The sequence below is a fragment of the Prionailurus bengalensis genome, chromosome D1 (assembly GCF_016509475.1).
Source record: "Prionailurus bengalensis isolate Pbe53 chromosome D1, Fcat_Pben_1.1_paternal_pri, whole genome shotgun sequence".
Classification (NCBI taxonomy): Eukaryota; Metazoa; Chordata; class Mammalia; order Carnivora; family Felidae; genus Prionailurus; species Prionailurus bengalensis.
Window position 1 is genome coordinate 8,864,572 of NC_057346.1, and position 18,373 is coordinate 8,882,944.

An 18,373-nucleotide genomic window follows, 5' to 3' on the forward strand; every position below is an offset into this window, starting at 1 on the left:
GGAGGTGTACAATGGTCAAGCATTCCATGTGACTAAGATTAGGGGAGAACAATAATAACAATGATAGCAGTTAGCATAAATCTGTTTTTAAACTGGCCCTCATGGATCTGACTTTGCTAGTCATCATTACTTGAATAGACAAGCTTATAAAATAGAAGTTATTTTTTAAGTATTTTTGAGACATGACCAAATTAGAAGAATTACCTTTGAATTGTATTTATTTTCTCTTCATCATTTCCTTGATCCATTACACAGACCCAATGATCATAGAGATCTGATGAAAAAATACTTCCTGGAATATTTCGCAGAAAATCCTTACACAGGAGGAAAAATAAATATTTTAAATCATTATTCTCATGCTAAATATGTACTGGGGAAATCAGAAAGCAAGCGTTTTGTTGAAAACTTAAGTCCTCCCTTCTTTGGAATATACAGAGCTCTGTGCCCACTCTACTGTCGTGCACACATAAGAAACACATGCTTTGATTTTTTCTAACAAAAAGCAGAGGCAAATTGGAGTCTGGACCGTAGTGGGAAAGATAAGGACAACCTGTTTGGGCTGAAATCTCCTTTGCATACATGTTAGCATGTGACAGGGGTCTGGCAAACCATCCCAAGTCCTTTTTTTCCCTCTCAAATCTCCAGTTCCAAGAAATGCACTGACACATTTGTGAGGTTCAAAACGCCATAGTCCGTCATCCTATCGCTCTACACACATGTGCTCCTGTGTGCCAGGTGCTGTTCGAGGTGCTAGGGATAGAGAGGTGAAGAAAACAAAGCCCAGCTCCATCCAGAGGTACTTAAGAGTTTCCCCTGGCACTCCCTTCCCACATTTGGGGAGGAGGGGAGACAGCACACCAGACCAGGCCTGGCCAGGCTCTGGGAGCATGGGGCCGCACCCACATGCCTAGGGACACTAAGCACGTCCCTAGTACATCATCCTTTCTGGCCTTTGAGACTCCCATCTGCTGAGACTGCTGGCAGGGCTGGGTGTGGTGGAACCAGACTATAATGCGAGTAGGATATGACCAAAGGTATTTGTTGTTTGACTTTTGTTTATAAAAAGCTTAAAAATAAATTAAATTTGGTCCTGGTCCTATATTCATTTCTGTTCCCGGCCAACTCTCTCTGTTGCTTTTGGCATGGTATTAACAGGGCCAAGCTTGCAAAGTCTGATCTCTACCTCAATAAACCTCAGGCAGAGAAAACTCAATTTCATGTCTCAGCACTGCACCCATGGTTGACGAGCCTCCTGCAAGCACCCGCTAACAACACAGAGAAGGTCAAAGTCAGCAACACTTCAATTTTAACTCTGCCTGCAAAACCAAGTCAGTAGCTTCACCCAAGTGCCTACAGAAGGCACACGTGTTACTCACGTGCCATGTTTGTTATCACTGATAGGGAGGCTGTGGTATCTAATTGTTACACTTAGGGGATTAGGTGTGCATCTTCCCCAGGATGAGCTCCTCCAGGGCATGGATACACCCTCAACTTCTTCTTGGTGCACCGCAATGCCACACAGTCCCAGACAAAGTAGAGGTCATTACTGAACTGTTGCTAGTTTTCACATGGTCAAATATTGAAAAGGAACAAAGGAAGGCCAACTAACTGTACTTGAGATTCTAAGATAATTTAAAACACCCCTTTGTAGTGATGTTACCTATTATACATTTTTTAAAAAGTGGCTAACAAGTAGGAAGAGATTGCTTCAAAGTCTTTCTCTGTTCTAGTACATCTTCCGTAGAAGTGCACCTGCATACGTGTAATTCAGATGTGTCATCACAGGACAGTTATCTCCTTTTGGGTAAAGCTACTGAATTTTCATAATTCCAAACTAATTTTAGTTGCTGCACCTACTTTAAAAGTCAGATTTAGAAGAGGCAAATTTTGTTATTTCAAAGTGGGGCAGTGACAATAGCTCTCTTTTTAAATCTCAGTGGAAAACATACTTATGATCTGTCTTGAAGAAAAAACATCATTAAATCTTAAACCTACACTTGAAAGATAATAACTCGTAACATCTCAATGAACTCTGCACAGCTGGCATAACAAGTTACGAAATACGACCACCATCACAGCCGGGAAAGGATGTGAGAGCTGGTTCTGAATTACAATCGCCAGCTCACAGATCTCCAATGAGTCTCCTTCCCTCCAAGAGCAGAGCCCAGGTCATCAGCAGAACTCCCAAATTAATTTGAGATGAGATTTCTCTAGGATTAAAAGGGAACTCTTCCTCAAAGGTTCGAAGGATCAAAGTTACAGTGTCTCAAGCAATTTTCTTCCAATTACAGTTTAAAGAGTTAAGCTTGTATTTAAGCAAAACCAGCCTAAGTAAAAAATAAAGGAAAACTTAAGTACCACTTCCAAATAGTCTTAAACACAAGAAACAAAACAAACCAAAAGTTGAAAAACTTTTGGCAAAAAGTATCTCCTTTCCTGCAACCACTTGGAAGAAATGAGAGTAAAACACAGTTATGTGATTATAAAACTTCAATTACTTGGAACCCATTTAACCAGATGTTTCAATCATTTGTCTTTTGCTTATTTTTGTACAAGTGTTATTTCTGCAATTGGAGATACAATTTGACTCCTCTAGAATCATATTTCTTGATAAAAGCCTCAAAAATTTAGCACAAAATTTTAAGTGTGGTGCTGTGAAGGAAGAACAGCATGGTTAGGAAAATTTTCTAAAACGTAGGCTTTAACCTCTTAAGAGATGGAAGAAAGCCAATTACATGATAAGAAAAAGAAAATTCCTTGTGCCTATCTACCCCGCACACATGCCTGGCTAAGCGCACCACACATACGTGTGTTGTATTTCAGGAGTGAAGAGGAGTGACAAACTGTGCAAAGCACATGAGATGACCCTAGCTCCAGCTCTCCAGGTTTTGTGAGTGATGCTTTTTTGCAAAAGCCTACGGCAGGGGCTGAGAGCAGACACGGCTCATGTGCCGGGAAACACGTGACTGTTCCTAAAGTCATGAAGTAAGCAGCTGACCAGGAGGAGGGACATGGAAGGGTCTTCCTCCCCGCCTGGCCTCTGGCCGGGGCCCTGCTGAGTTCCAGCCGGGCTGGGAGACGGGAGCCTGAGGCGGGGCTGCAGAGGCTGCCGCTGCGGCCGAAGCCTCTGCTCCAAGCTGGTTCTGACTCTAGGTGTTCAAAAAATGTGAGGCGTTTTCAAGAATGTAGGGAGGAAAACATTCTAGAAGAGCTCTAACTCAGCTATGGATGTGAGTTAAATAACCATGGGGTGAAGGCTAAGAACCATAACAAATGCCAAATGCAGTAAGGGTTTTATAAAAAACCCAGATGTCGGAGTCTTTCCTATTCCACTTTCACTTTAAAAAGGCACTAGGGGACAGGGGAAGGCTTGGTGATTGTAAAAGTGAATGGGATTTTCAGCGGTCTCGGAGAAATTTTTTGTTTTAGTTGTTCGACAAATGCTTATTATGATAAACTCTGCTTCAAAGGTTAATACAGGTTTCTTTTTGAAAATTTGCCTTTATTAGGAAGGTAATGAGACTGTGAAGAAGTCATAATCAGGATGTTTATTTTGGTAAATATGCCACACGTATTTTGGTGATTTTTAATTTTATTATTTTTGGTATGGGGCAGCACAGTGATGGGGGGAGCGGGGTGGGGTGAGAAGACATACAAGCACATCTGACACACCAAATCGCTGGCAGTGGCTTTTGAGGGCCAGCGTTGGCTTTGTGAAGTGTTTTTAACACTTCTTAGATTCTAAATCTATTACGGTTCTTTGCAGCTGTGAAAAATGTTGTCATGGGAGGAACCAGTCATGTTTCTCCAGAGCTATGGCAGGGGTAGATGAAGGGAGAACCTTTCCTACCTTTAAGACAGATGCTATCACAAAAATAGATTCACAGTCTAGGTGTACTTCAACTCCAGAATTCAGTTTCTCTTTTAACTCTCTGCAGGATTTCACATTGGCCGACTGTCGGAAGATACCTTTTGTGAGGGGTCCTTTTTGATTAAGAAAGAAAAGCATATCCTATAAGGAAGCAAAGGAAAAAACCAAAATGGCACTTCACACATACAAGCATGGGAACACGTACCTGCCCTCTCTGGCTGCCAGCGGTGAGGATGGCGCAGGGGAAGAGTGGTGAAGGAGGAGCTGCTAGAAGGACTCAACTGTTTGTGTTTTGGTATCTCTAAATCTTTTCCCCCTGTTTTTTCCTTGCTATATTCAGCATCTAAAATATTTTACTTCACTGACATTGTCTTTTCTTCAATGAACCAACAACAACCAGCCGCTTGAAAATCAAATTTCTCTGACTGCTTCATGGTCCCTTGTAAACTTGTCTCTCTCTCCTTACCTCACTACCCTTTGCCCTTTATTCTCTAATTCGGACTCTTTCCCTGAATATGGAAATATCCTTGCCAGACTCATTCTCCACTCACTTGTCTTTCGTCCTTATTCTACTTCCTGTATTTACGTCAATCTTTTAAAATTCAGCTAAAAAGAAAAAAAATCACCTTTTCCAGGAAGCTTTCCCCGCTCCACTGCATCATGATCAATGCTTCATTTTGCTTGCTTTCTAGCAAAGAAATTTCCTCTGCTTGCAGTGTAGGAAGGAGGGTGGGTGTTGGGGACAGGCAATCCATGGGACCAGAAACCTGTGTGACCTCTGGTAAACTTGAAGCTTTTATTTTGTTTAGTTTGTAAAGCGGGGGCCAGGGTAGTGATACTAACTGCTAACTCTGCTGTGAGGTGTAAGCCCATAAAGCGGCTAGAGAAATGTATGGCATGTTACCAGTGCACAATACAGGGTAAGTGCTATGCATCTTGATAGTGGACGCTCAACACAGCGTCCCTGCAGTGATCATTTCACAGCGCAAGGAGACAGGACAGACTCAGCGGTTTCATCTGACCCATTCTATTTATGGAAGGCAACTAAATGCCAGAGGATGTATATGTGTAAACACCTGAAGCACAAATATGACACACGCCAGATTTTTAACAAGTACAAAAATGGGTAGTTTCTGTTTCTAGGGTGACTAAAGCAAACTTCCAGAACCACGCAGAGTTCAAGAAAGACCGTGAGAGAAATGTGAGGGTTAACGGGACTCTAGCGTGGACTCTGCCTACAGAGCAAACTGTGTTTAGGTGAGCAGACTTGTGTGGCTTTTTCCTGGAACCAGCAGCCGACACGCTCTCTCCCTATTATGTTTTCCTTATGATTCCGCAACAGCTCAATCAGACTTTATTCTATGAAGTAATAATATTCTCAGCCAAAGCCATGGGTGTCTATAATTTTTCTATTTAAGAACAGAGTTCCCTCCCAGAGCTCTCGTTTCCCATTAGTGTCACAGGCCAAAACTCACCAAGACAGGTTTGGGCAGATTGTCGTTCTCACAGATATTTGGCAGAGAAACTCCAAAGAGCTGCCCCGGCAGAGGGGATGTTGGTGACACGGGCAAGTTATCCAGATGAATGCTAGACCCCCGCCAAAAGGCCCAGTTTATGAGAGACCTTCTCCTTTTAAATGTCTTCTGTCCTGAATCTAAGGAAGAAGTGAGATTATGAGAAAAACTCTTTTATTCACTTAACCTTACTTTTATAGTTTCCAACTCACAGTATGTTCATTACTATGGTTCAAAGAGGAAAAAAAATGCTTACAGGTGTTCTTTGTTACTGATAATTCAATCAAAGAAATTTCACTGTAACATTTTATAAATTAAGGAAAAATCAAACATTTGGGTTATTCTCCATCCCAACTTTGGAACATCACTGGTCTATTTACTTGAGCTTTGACACTAGACCTTCAAAGACAAAGAAAAACCTCCCTTATTGAAATATAACAACTTAAAGCAAAAATTGTTTCATATATTATCCCGTTTTAAAATGAGACCATGCACACAAAGAAGCTGAAGATTAAACCAAACCACAATTAAATGGTGAGAAACAGAAGAGAAGAGGAAGGAAAAGGAGAAGGGGGAAAATGAGAAGGGGAAGAAGGAAGAAGAGGAGGAGGATGGAGAAGAAGGAAAAAAACAAGAGTTGTCTTTATTCAGATGTTCTTTACACATAAATGATGCTTTATTACTTGATGCCCCTCTCTACAGCTAAAAACAAAGACAGGAAGCTAATGCTCTACATTCCCCCCACTTCTTTCCAACTGCAAAGACTTTTTCTAAGGTATCTTTTTAGTTCCTGACTTTAAAAAGCATATTTAAGGCAGCACAGATGGGTGTAAACTTGCGTGAGGCTTGCCCTTGCCAAGGTGAAGTTGATGATCTAATGGGGGAACAAGTCTGGTGGTGGGGGGGAGCAAGTATATTAATAAATAAAATCTCCTAAGGGAAGGACAAAGCACCAAAGGCATTCAGAAGAATGGTAAAGCACATCTACCCATTGAGGGGGAGGGAGTGATCCTGGAGGCATTTGCATTTGATTTGGATTTTGAATGAACAAAATTTCAACAAGAGCACCTGGCATCATGGCTCGCACCCTGTAAGTACTCAATAAATCATTCTCTAGCAGTAACTGAATTGAGAGATTTAGCCGGAAAGGGACAGCGTGAACAAAACAGGCAGAAGAAAGGTCGACAGTGAATCATGACTGTGAGGTCATAGCGCTAAAACATTTTTGATGTCATCTGTATCTAATTTTAACCTGAAAGTTGATGGATTTGCACACGATCCGATACATAAAAAGACAGCTCTCTAAGGTTCCTTTGGACCCCTCCACTGCGGTTCCCCAACCCCAGCACATTACACATTGGTAACAATGATAAACTCTAGATGAAATTTTAAAATACGATAGCCTACCTAAAGGCAGGAAACAGTGACCAGAAGACAGTGGGTAAGTAAAAGTGTGACGCTTACAAGAGATGGGATGGCACAAGACAGCTTTCCCATGTTCACAGCTTTTAGCCTGAGGACAGGCTCCAGGGCGGTAGGGTCACTGAAATCTGCGGCAACCTGCACTCTCGCTGGCTGGAAGAGCTACAGAATGGAGATGGGGGGAACCACAGCAGCTGGAGAGTGTGTGTGTTTGGGGAATCCCAGAAAGGAGAAAAATGAAGAGTGGGAGCCCCAAATATCGTGTCTAGGTTCTGTCCTAATCTCTGGCTGGCCCACCAGACACACACGTGTGAGGCAGATTCAAAACGGCTTGTGATTAAGACTCAGAGAACAGAGGTCTGAGGCGGGAGAACCCTCAGGTGGTGCCCACACAACATCGGACGCTATTTTCTCCAGGAAGAGTGCGTGGCGATCAGTCACCCGACTGTGCCGCAGGACACCATAGCCGAGCAAGCTACCACAGAGGATGGCCAGCTGCTCAACATTGCCTAAGAATGGGACATTTAAAGGGGACTGTCTTTTCAGGGTGGAAAAGGTCGTAAGTGTCAAATACTAATTTCAAATATGTGTTTTCTAGAAGAGTTTTATATTGTTCGGCTATTATGTCCTCAGAAAAACAAACTTAAAACAAAATACCACAAAAGCCAACTGTGGGAAGACAATCATACAAGTGACATCTTACCAAATGGCCTCAGACCATCATCCACCGTTGGCTTCCTTAGAATACAGTAAGTGCCTCATCAGTGTACAGATATCCAGGTGTGAAGGTCTGTGGCTCTGGAATCAGGAGCCCAGGGAGACTCCTGGTTCAGATATTTATTTGGGCAAGTTACTTAACCTTATGACCTACAACTCAAAGCCTTGTCAAGAGGATTAAATGGTTGTTAAAGTACTGCTTTGCAAGGGTATGGGCCACAGCAGTTTTGATTAAAACTGCAAAGTCCTCCACCTCCTCCCCACAAAGAGGACCCCCTCCTCTTTCCATTATCCATTTAGTGAAACACCCTTTGGGAATGTGCAGACAGAAAGGAATACCAGACTCTGCTTAACCAGAGCACTTCCTGCCTTGACATTCCCAACCTTCAACATTTTAAAGAAACAGAAAAGGAAACCAAACCCATCCTTAAACCCAGGAAGGGGCGGGGGGGGGGGGGGGGAGGGTCCTGTGTTTACCAATGTCAATCTGCAAATGTTTGTTTAATATGTATGTTCATATATGTTGAGTAGTTGTACTCAGTGTACTTTCCTTGCATTTAACCTGTTTTTGTTACTTCTAAAACTCTCAGATTTATTTAACTTTTTAGCTTTCCAACATTTAGGAAAAATGCTTCACCATGAAGTTATATACCCAGCTATCCTATGAGTGTTGACAGAGGATAAAGCAGAAATGGAGTCCTGTACTTCATTATAAATACTTTCAGCTGCGGCCATGCCTTTTGTTATGTACAACATTCAATTTCAGAGTTCATGTTCACTCTGGGACCGAGAGAAAAACATTTTCATTAAAGTTTATTTTCTTGCAGAGATTTCAATGCATAGCTCTTACTTTCTAAACGTCAAAGGCTGATGAAAAAACATGCGATTGCTATAAAAAATATAAGGGAGATGTAATTGTAGAGCAAACTAAATTTGAACAGATTGAGCTTTACTGAACAATCCCAGCAATGTCCAAGCTATTGTTTCTTCATGCTTAAATTAGGGATCTGAATGTTAAAAATTACAGTTCTTAAAAGTCTGTGCTTATAAATTGTTATAGAAAAATAATTTAAAAGAGCCCTCAGTTAGAAATCTAGCAAGATGGAAACATAGGAAGGTCCTAAACTCACCTCCTCCCACAGGGACACTAGTCTACAGCTAGATATGGAACAACTTCCTCTAAAGAAACCTAAAAACGGCTGGGACAATGCCTTCATACTGGGAAAAAGAGGGAAACCACATCAAAGTGGGTAGTAAAGGCTGAGGTACAACCTTGTCATAAACTCCACCACTGACATGGTGATCCACAGTTGGGAGGAAATTCAAAATCTGGAGCTTCTCCCTGAGGAGTGCAGCGTTCATACCCCACACATGAGGCATCCCAGCTTTCAAGACTGGCACCTGAGAGATGAGTCCCCAAAATGTGTGGTTTTGAAGACCACTAAGGCTTACACTCACAATACCCACAGGGCGGTGCCCAACTGAGGAATGGCTTTTGAAATGCCCACATGCAGATTCACTGGCCCCACTGCCCAGTGCAGAAGCGGCTCTTTGTAAAGCACCCATACTTTATCTGTAAGAGACTCATTTCCTAATTTTAGAGCACTGGTCTGAGGGTTAGGGACCCACCGGGACACTCTATAGGGATGGAGGCTTCCTGCTCTTCCTCTGCCTTGCTAAAGCTAACAGGTACCATGTATATATATTTAACACACACACACACACACACACACACACACACACACACACAGTTCCCTTTACAGCAGGTGCCATCTTTAGGATCCTTATGTTCCAGTGGGTGGGCATCATCTTCCACGCTCTCCCTCTGCCTAACTAAAGCTGGCAGGTGCCATTTTTTCCCCCTTCCTTTTTCTTTTTCTTTCCCTTTTCTTCCTTCCTTCCTTCCTTCCTTCCTTCCTTCCTTCCTTCCTTCCTTCCTTCCTCCCTCCCTCCCTCCCTCCCTCCCTTCCTTTTTTTCTGCTTTTTTGGGCAGGTGCTGTTTTTACACTCCCCATCTGCCTTGCTCCAGCCAGTGGATGCCATTTTCATGCTCTTCCTCTCTGGAGATACACATGTCTGGTGACCAGTTTTGACAGGTTTTTGTGGCTTTCACCCAGGGGATGCCCAATGACTGCCTGGTACTGGAGGCCACGGTGACTTGCATTCCTATGTCTCATGAAACTGTAAGAATCACAGATGGTTCCTGGCAGACTATTACACCCAGAGCACTGAAGACAGCAGACTGAAACACACCCCCATCATTTCTGTGAACAAGGCCTACTTGCAAGTCCTGAAGATTCAGCTTTAGGGACAAGCTTCAGATTTGGCACACATCTAGAGGCCATGAAGGTATTCTCATGGAACACAGGATGCTGGATACATTTTTGCACTTCCCCTCTGCCTCTTTATAGATCACCGGTATCTCCCAGAAAGAAGCTTATACTTTTATCTGGAACCCTGACTTTTGCTACTGTTGCCCAGGGGACACGTTCAGATGGCCTGGCTTTAGGGACCAGCAGGTTGTATGCTTGTGGTCCCAAAGGACAGCATATATTTGCATTCTTTAAAAGCTGCTGCCTGGAGGTCTGGCTTCCAATCAGCTTAAATATAGGTGCTGAGTGAGATCCTCCCCCTTTGGAACACTGACTGGTCTTGGCACACCCTCAACTACTGGGAGTTATTGACAATAAGACAGGCTGCTTGGACAATCACAAAGGTTTTAGAGAAAACCAAGAGCCAGGGCAGGGGTGAATGTTAAGGTTCATCTCCTACACAAGGCCGACACTTAAAGACTGGGAGAAGTAGTTGTATAGAATTTAATCTATAGAAACTTGTACAGAGAGTTAAGCAAAATGAAGAAACACAGGAAGATATTACAAACAGAAGAAAAAAACCTCAAAAAAATTAATGAAGTGAAGGTAAGTAATGATAAAGAATTCAAAGTAATGACCATTTAGATTCTCACTGAACTCAGAAGAAGAATGGATACACACAGAACTTCAACAAAGGGACAGAAAATACAGGAAAGTTCTAAGCAGAAGTCACAGAGCTGAAGAGTATCATAACTGAACTAAAAAAAACACAGTAGTGGAGCCTAGGTGGCTCAGTCAGTTAAGCGTCCAATTCTTGGTTTTGGCTCAGGTCATGATCTAATGGTTGATGAGTTCAAGCCCTGTGTCAGGCTCCATACTGCTGGTGTGAAGCCTGCTTGGGATTCTCTCTCTCCCTCTGTGCCCCTCCCCTGCTCTCTCTCTAAATAAACTTAAAACAAAACAAAACAAAAGACAATAGAAGAGTTCAACAACAGACCAGAGGAAGTAGAAGAAAGGATCAGTGAACCTGAAGACCAGGCAGAGGTGCTCACCTGATCTAAGCAGCAAAAAGAAAAAGGAATGAAAAAAAAAAAAAGACTAAAGATGGTAAAGGGACTTGTGGGACAATATCAAGCAAACTAATATTTGCATTTTAGGATTCCTAAAAGGAGAGGAAATAGAGAAAGGGGCAGAAAACTTATTTGAAGAAATAATGGCTAAAAACTTCCCTAAGCTGTGAAAAGAAAAAGACATCCACACCCTGGAATCCTAGAGAGTTCCAAATATGATGAATCCAAAGAGACCCACACAAAAACACATAATAATTAAAATGCCAAAATTTAAAGACCAGGAGGGAATCTTAAAAGCATCAGGAGAAAAATCACTTGTTATGTACAAGAGAACCCCCATAAGACTATTAGATTTTTCAGCAGAAACTCTGCAGGCTAGAGGGAGTAGCATGATATATTCAAAGTGCTGAAAGAAAAAAATTTCCAAGGAAGAATATACTACACAGGAAACTTATCATTCAGAATTAAAGAAGAGATAGTCTTCCAGAAAAGTAAGAGCTAAAGGAGTTCATCACTACTAAATCAGCCTTACAAGAAAGTTAAAGGGACATTTTCAAGCTGAAAACATATAAAAATATAACACATATAAAAATATAACTCCCAATGGTAAAGGTAAATAAACATATAAGATAGTGGATTGATCACTTATAAAGCTAACATGAAGGTTAAAAGACAAGAGTAGTAAAAATAGCAAACTATAATAATTAGTTAAGGGTTACACAAGATAAAAAGATGTAAAATGTGACATCAAAAACATAAACTAGAATGTTATAAATCTGTTGTATGTAAGTCTCATGGTAACCACCAAGCAAAAATCTACAGTAGATACACAAAAGACAATGAGAAAGGAACTAAGGAATCACTAAAGAACACCATCAAACCAAAAGGAAGAGAGGCTGAAAAGAAGAAAGGAACAGAGGAACTACAAAACAGCCAGAAAACAAATAACAAAATGGCCATAAGCACATACCTATGAATAACGACTTTAAATGTAAATGTACTAAAAGCTCCAATTAAAAGACACAGAGTGGCTGAATGGATTAAAAAAACAAACGTAAGAGTCATCTATATGCTACTTACAAGAGACTTGCTTCAGACTTAAGGACATACACAGACTGAAAATGAAGTGATAGAAAAAGACATTCCCTGCAAATGTAAACCAAAAGAAAGCTGGAGAAGCTATACTTATGTCACATCGGACAAAACAGACTTTAAAAACAAAGTCTATAATAAGAAACAAAGAAAGTCATTATATAATGATAAAGAGATCAATCCACAGAGGAAATAACATTGTAAAGTGGGATACCCCACTTACATCAATGGATAGACCATCCAGACCAAAAATCAATAAAGAAATACTAGCCTTAAACAACATGGTAGACCAGATGGACTTCACATACATACATACAGAGCACTCCATCCAAACAGAACAGAATACACATTCTTCTCAAGTGAAAATGGAAAAACTCTCCAGGAGAGATCATATATTAGGCCACAAAAGTGTTCTTAACAAATTTAAGAAGCTGAAGTCATATTCAAGCATATTTTCTGACCACAACTGTATGAAACTAGAAATCAGTTACAAAAAGAAAACTGGAAAATTCAAATGCATGAAGATTAAATAAACTGAAAATTACTGAAAAACATGGGTCAAAAAAAAAATACCACATACCAAAACTTATGGGATGCAGCAAAAGCAGTTCTAAGAGGGAAATGAGTAGAAATAAATGCCTATGCCAAGAAACAGGAAAATCTAAAATAAACCACCTAACCTTACACCTCAAGGAACTAGAAAAAGGAGAACAACCAAAGCCCAAAGTTATCAGAAGGAAGGAAATAACAAAGATCAGAGCAGCAATAAATGAAACAAAGACTAAAATGACAAGAGAAAAATCACTGAAACCAGGAGCTGCTTCTTTGAAAAGATAAAGAAAATTGACAAATCTTAAGCTAGCTCACCAAGAAAAAGAGAAGGCTCAAATAAATAAAATTGGAAATGAAATAGGAGGCTTACAGCTGATATTACAAAAATACAAATGATCATGAGAGACTACTGTGAACGATTACATACCAACAAATTGGAAAACCTAGGAGAAATGGATAAAATCCTGGAAACATACAACCTTACAAGCCTGAATAATGGAAGAAACAGAAAATCTAAACAGACCAGGGGAGCCTGGGTGGCTCAGTCAGTTGAGCATCCGACTCTTGATTTTGGCTCAGGTCATGATTTCACAGTTGTTGGATAGGGCCCTGTATTGGGCTCTGCACCGGGCATGGAGCCTGCTTGGGATTCTGTCTCCCCTTCTACCCCTTCCACACTCTCACATGCTCTCTCTCCCTCTCTCAAATAAAAATAAAAATAAAATCCATTAAGAAAAAAAATAAAATCTAAACAGTTACTGGTAAGGTGATAATATCAGTAATTAAAATCCTCCCCACAAACAAAAGTCCAGGACCAAATTGCTTAACTAGTGAATTCTACCAAGTATGAAAAGAGGAATTACTACAAATCCCTCTCAAACTCTTTCACAAAATAGAAGAGGAAGGACACTGTCAAACTCATTTTGTAAGGCCAGCACTACTCTGATATCAAAATCAGACAAAGACACAAGAAAATAAAATTGCAGGCCAATATCCTTAACGAACATGATGCAAAAGTTCTCAAGAATATCATTAGCAAACCAAAGTCAACAATACATTAGAAGGATCATACACCATTATTGACTTATTCCAGGGATGCAAGGATGGTTCAACATTGGCAAATCAATCAATGTGGTACACCACATCACCAAAAGGAAGAGTTAAAGTCATATCATCATTTCAGTAGATGCGGAAAATGCACTTGACAAAATTCCACATTTGAGGGAGCAAACTATGCTCCATGGGCCAAATCTGGCCTTACATCTCTTTTTGGACAGCCTTCAAGGTCTTTACATTTTTGAAAGTTGAAAAAAATCAAAAGAACAACAACATTCACCTAAAAATTATATGAAATTCTTGCTGGAACACAGCTACATTCATTTGTTTATGTACTGTCCATGGCTGCTTTGACGTCATGCTCAATGGCAGCCTAGTAGTTGTGACAAAGGCCATCAGTGGGGCTCTCACTGATGCTTTGCACTGCTGCTCAACACAACGAACTGCAATGACACATTTACATGTGGATAATATTTTGAGTGCCTTGGGTATCATGACACTGTAAAATTTCAATTTTTTATTACCTGTCATGTCTAGTGTTGAGCTTTTAAGGCACAGAGCAGTATGGATGACTGCGTTATTGCAATAAATCATGCAAGGATATAACAGCTGTGGTAAAAGAATATACTATACGTTGACATAATCACACTAGGAACTCAGCACAATATTCCCAACTCTGAAGAAAGTGATGAGTGGAAAAATGTGGAATATTTAAATGAAATAATCTCAGCATTGCAGAATTTCTTCACAAAAATAAAAAAAAATGAGGCTCCAAAAAATGTCCGTTTCTGAGCAGCTCATTGATGCAGGTAAGGCCATTTACCAGGGGTCAGCTACTTAAATTTTGTATGCTTGCAGCTGACAAAGAGATGTGTACACAGAAACTACACTTGAGGATATTAGCCTTTTTGGTGAGAACAGCTGCTTGAATAGTTGAGAACATTCGGAGTAACATTAATAGGAAACTAAAAAACAAGGCAAATTATTTTCAGCGACTTTCCTTGGTTCTTGATTAGTTGGCAGATGTTACCAATACTGTTCATTTGTTTATTTGAGAAGTCAGTGCCTCGTTTGAAGTGACTGAGGTGTCAGCCTTGAACAGTCTGCAAGGAACAACTACAGGTAAGAATGCTGTCATAGAATTTGAAAAGTTAATAATAATTCAGTACAACCTCAAGTGGAATCTTCAGATTCCAGAAAAAAGATGTAATTTGACAAATTTGCAAAGCTTGTGAAAATGTAAAGTGTTTAGTATCCAGTGGTATTCAGTGTATAATTCATCAGCAGTACCGCACGGGAAGTATTTGCATCCATCATGGATTACCGGACCAGCAGAGTCAACAGTAAACTTCATTCGCTCTCCTGGACTTACCCATTGCCATTTCTGTGAATTTCTGTCAGAAACAGAAGCTGACTGGCCTGACCTGTGCTATCACATAGCAGCTCAACGGCTCACCAGGGGTAAAGTTTTATAGTGAGATTTGAGCTCACGGCTGAGATTGAAATTTTTATGAAAGAGAAGATTTTTTCTAGTAGTGATTGGCTTTGGAAATTAGTTTTTGCTGCAAATTGGATGATGTTTCTTAATGAATTACAAGGCAAAAACGTGTTTAGACATAAAACTTCTGAAAGTTTCATTTTGAAAACAACTGACACTTCATCACGAGTAACGTCAAGCTGTTTCTCCCCTTCTTGTGCTATCAGAAGTTAAAGAAGCAAGATCTCCATTCTCACACACATTGGTAACAGATATATTTTCTGAGCTCCAACTACAGTTGCAGTGCTATTTTACCAACCTCAATGCAAGTGCAAAGGAAATTTCCAGATTCCCAAGATCCTTTAACTGTGCCATTGAGAAGCTTCTGCCCCATCTTCAATTGGAAGTGATTCATCTACAGTGACATGCTCAAAGACAAATATCAGAATTCTACAAATGCCTTCGAAGAGGGGAATATATGCAACTAAAATTATATGCTAGTAGAATGAAAGTAGTACTTGGAACTACCTATGTGAAAAGATATTTTCAAAGACGATAAAATATATAAAATCTCATTACAGATCAGAACATTTTGCATTCAATTATGATGACCTTGGTGCTCCAATTATGCAAAAGGTTATTCCTCCAAAAGAATTCAATTCTTCTCATTACTAGACCTGTATTACATGAAATTGTACTCAATTATTCCTATATATTAATTATCGTCAATAATAATGGGTGGCAATTTGTTTTCTCTCTTGTCACATAAGCAGCTACATAATTTCCTCAATTTTGTTTGTTGACCTGCAAAGTTTACTATCTGGCCCTTTACGGAAAAAATCTGCTGAACCCTGATTTAAATTGGTGGTTTCCAAAGCAGCTGTAGCTCTAAATCTTACGTGTTAAAAAATACAGAACTGGTACAACCGTAACTTTTTAGTTGCACAGGTGATTCTGATGCCCAGCTTTGTTGGCACCATTGGTCTATAGTTACTCCATCTCTGATCCTCTTATAGCTGTAACCACAATTATCCTTACTTCCAATTAGGAGAAACAGAGGATTAATAAGCACAGAGTGCCTACAATTTAATTAAGCAAGTCGTTGGCAAAATTGGGTAAAACCCTTAGGATTTTTGACTCCTGATTATTGGTCAAACTAATTAAAATGAAAGTGACAAGGGACACAGAGAAATAATTTTGAAAAACCTGAGTATTAAGGTAGAAGAGCGAAATATTCTTCTCAGCTTATAGAGGCGACATTCCTTTTACATCTTTAAAGACCAACAAATATTTATTGAGCACTTACTTGTAGGTATGTCAAGTACTGTTCCAGGTGCTGAGAATAACAAAACAGACCACAATACCTGCCTTCACGGAGCTCACATTTTAGTGGATGGAAAACTATGACGTCTCTATGATACCCCTTCAAAATGGCCCAAAGATGTGAGGAAACAGCCTTGGAGTACCCAAAGCTCAATTTACCATCCTAGGAGGGAAGGTGGCCGGCGCACACGCAAGGTTAGGCTTTTACAGCTGTGCTGGCAAGATGGCGCAGCCCCCTGATGGAGGGCTTCAGTGGAGTATAAAGTCTGAGGTTGGTCACCACCAGAGAGGGACAGGGGGCACATGCCTGTGTGGGGGAATGCACACAGAAGAGTCACCGTGTTCACCCGATCCCCCAGCTGGTTCAAAGGGACAAAGGTGTCTACGGAAATTCGGCACCAACTTTCTGCTCACCCACTCACACTTTCTGTATGATGCATTTTCTTCTATTTCCCATACAACCTAGCTTTCAGACTGAGGGCTTAAAGCTCAAACATGGTTTCGGGTAAGTAACGGGCCTCATGTGTTCAAGATCACTTTTATCATTCTAAAGTATTATGGGGTGAGTGAAAGAGATGGCTACGTTGACAGGGAATGCAGATTAGATTAGCAGACTAGGGAGAGATTCCCATGCAGATCACCTTAGTCTTCACATACTTATCTACAGCAAGATCCACAGTCTCCTGAGCCCCGTCACTGACGGACTCCCTCTTATCATGTGACCAGTTAGGGGCACCACACAGGGCGATGTGTTACAGTACAAAGAAGGCAGTGAGGACCTGAGCCACTGCCCGGTGCCTCTGGCGCTGCAGCGAGCAGAAGGTTAAAGGGGAAAAGCACAGTGAAGACAGAAGGAACAGCCTGTTCTGCTAACTGCTGAGTACACGCCTACTGCTGATTTATAAAATTATCTTCTAAAACTCCATCTTTCCCTTCAAAACACTTAGCAAATTCAAAAGAAAAAAAAAACCTCATCTGGCTGGAAGTTTGGATCTCTGCCTTTGTACTGACTTTTTTTCAAGAATAAAAACTTTTGCTCAAAACAGGCTCCGCGAAGGAGGAGAAGCAACTCACCGCTCAGCTGCTGGGCTGCGGCCAGGCGGCTGGGCTTCAGGATGAACTGGCACTGCAGCTCTCGGGGCAGCTGCTCCATGAGGAAGGACTCCTGGAGGCCGGACGGCGTGCTGCTGTCCTTCGATCCCTGTGTCAGGAGCACAGTGTCCCGAAGATGGCTCATTTTAATTCCATAGGGATATTCATGCCCTACACAGAGAAAAATCTCAATGTAGACTTCAGGCTGACGGGCACCGGGGACATGTGTGCCACATACTACAACACACTGCAGTTTGCTCCTGGGACTTCGGGAATAAAGAATCCTTTTGTTGACTGAATGATCACTATGCACACTCTTATGCTTGGAGACCACAGCATAATGCAGGTGGCCCTATCAAAGTAGTTTTAAGCAGGTGGTTGGGGGCGGGGGGCGGGGGGGAGAGGTGAGAAAAAAAAGCAAAGGGAAAAGAATCTTAAAAGAATATCTTCTTTGGAATGCACAGATTAGCTTGTGAGTTGCATGAAGTTGACTTTTCCTATGTTAGCTTCTGAGAATATTTAAAGGTATTCTAGTTTTCCTTCAACACGAACTGTATCTGTAAATCCTCAGCAAATCCTTGACATCTCTCACCCTTAAATCCATGGATTAAAAAATCACACAGCGATAAGGATCAAATAAGTAAACTTTAAGGGTTAATATTATTCAAATAGTAAGAGCAAAGGACTATCTATTTCAAGCATCACTATTATTCAACACAAGATGTCTGTCTGAAAAAGACATTTCATCACTTCTTATTACTTATATAATCAGAGTTACTTCAGAGCATTAAGACTGGTTTGTGTGATTTATGCTTTCCTCCCACTGCTGCCCTCTGAGGGTAGTGTTCACAGGCAATAATCAGAAGGAAGACTGC

At 40.9% G+C, this 18,373-nt stretch overlaps 1 protein-coding gene across 2 annotated transcripts in view; it reads right to left on the reverse strand.

The window, feature by feature from the left end:
• Positions 1 to 18,373, reverse strand: part of ARHGAP20 (Rho GTPase activating protein 20) — a 128,425-nt gene that overhangs the window by 8,847 nt on the left and 101,205 nt on the right. For both annotated transcript variants that reach the window (XM_043579281.1, XM_043579280.1), the window contains 4 exons: positions 17,481 to 17,669; positions 5,347 to 5,525; positions 3,851 to 4,012; positions 205 to 314 (listed from right to left, as the gene is read on the reverse strand). In XM_043579281.1, coding sequence (XP_043435216.1) covers positions 205 to 314; positions 3,851 to 4,012; positions 5,347 to 5,525; positions 17,481 to 17,669 — 640 coding nt within the window. The remainder of the gene's footprint in view (positions 1 to 204; positions 315 to 3,850; positions 4,013 to 5,346; positions 5,526 to 17,480; positions 17,670 to 18,373) is intronic.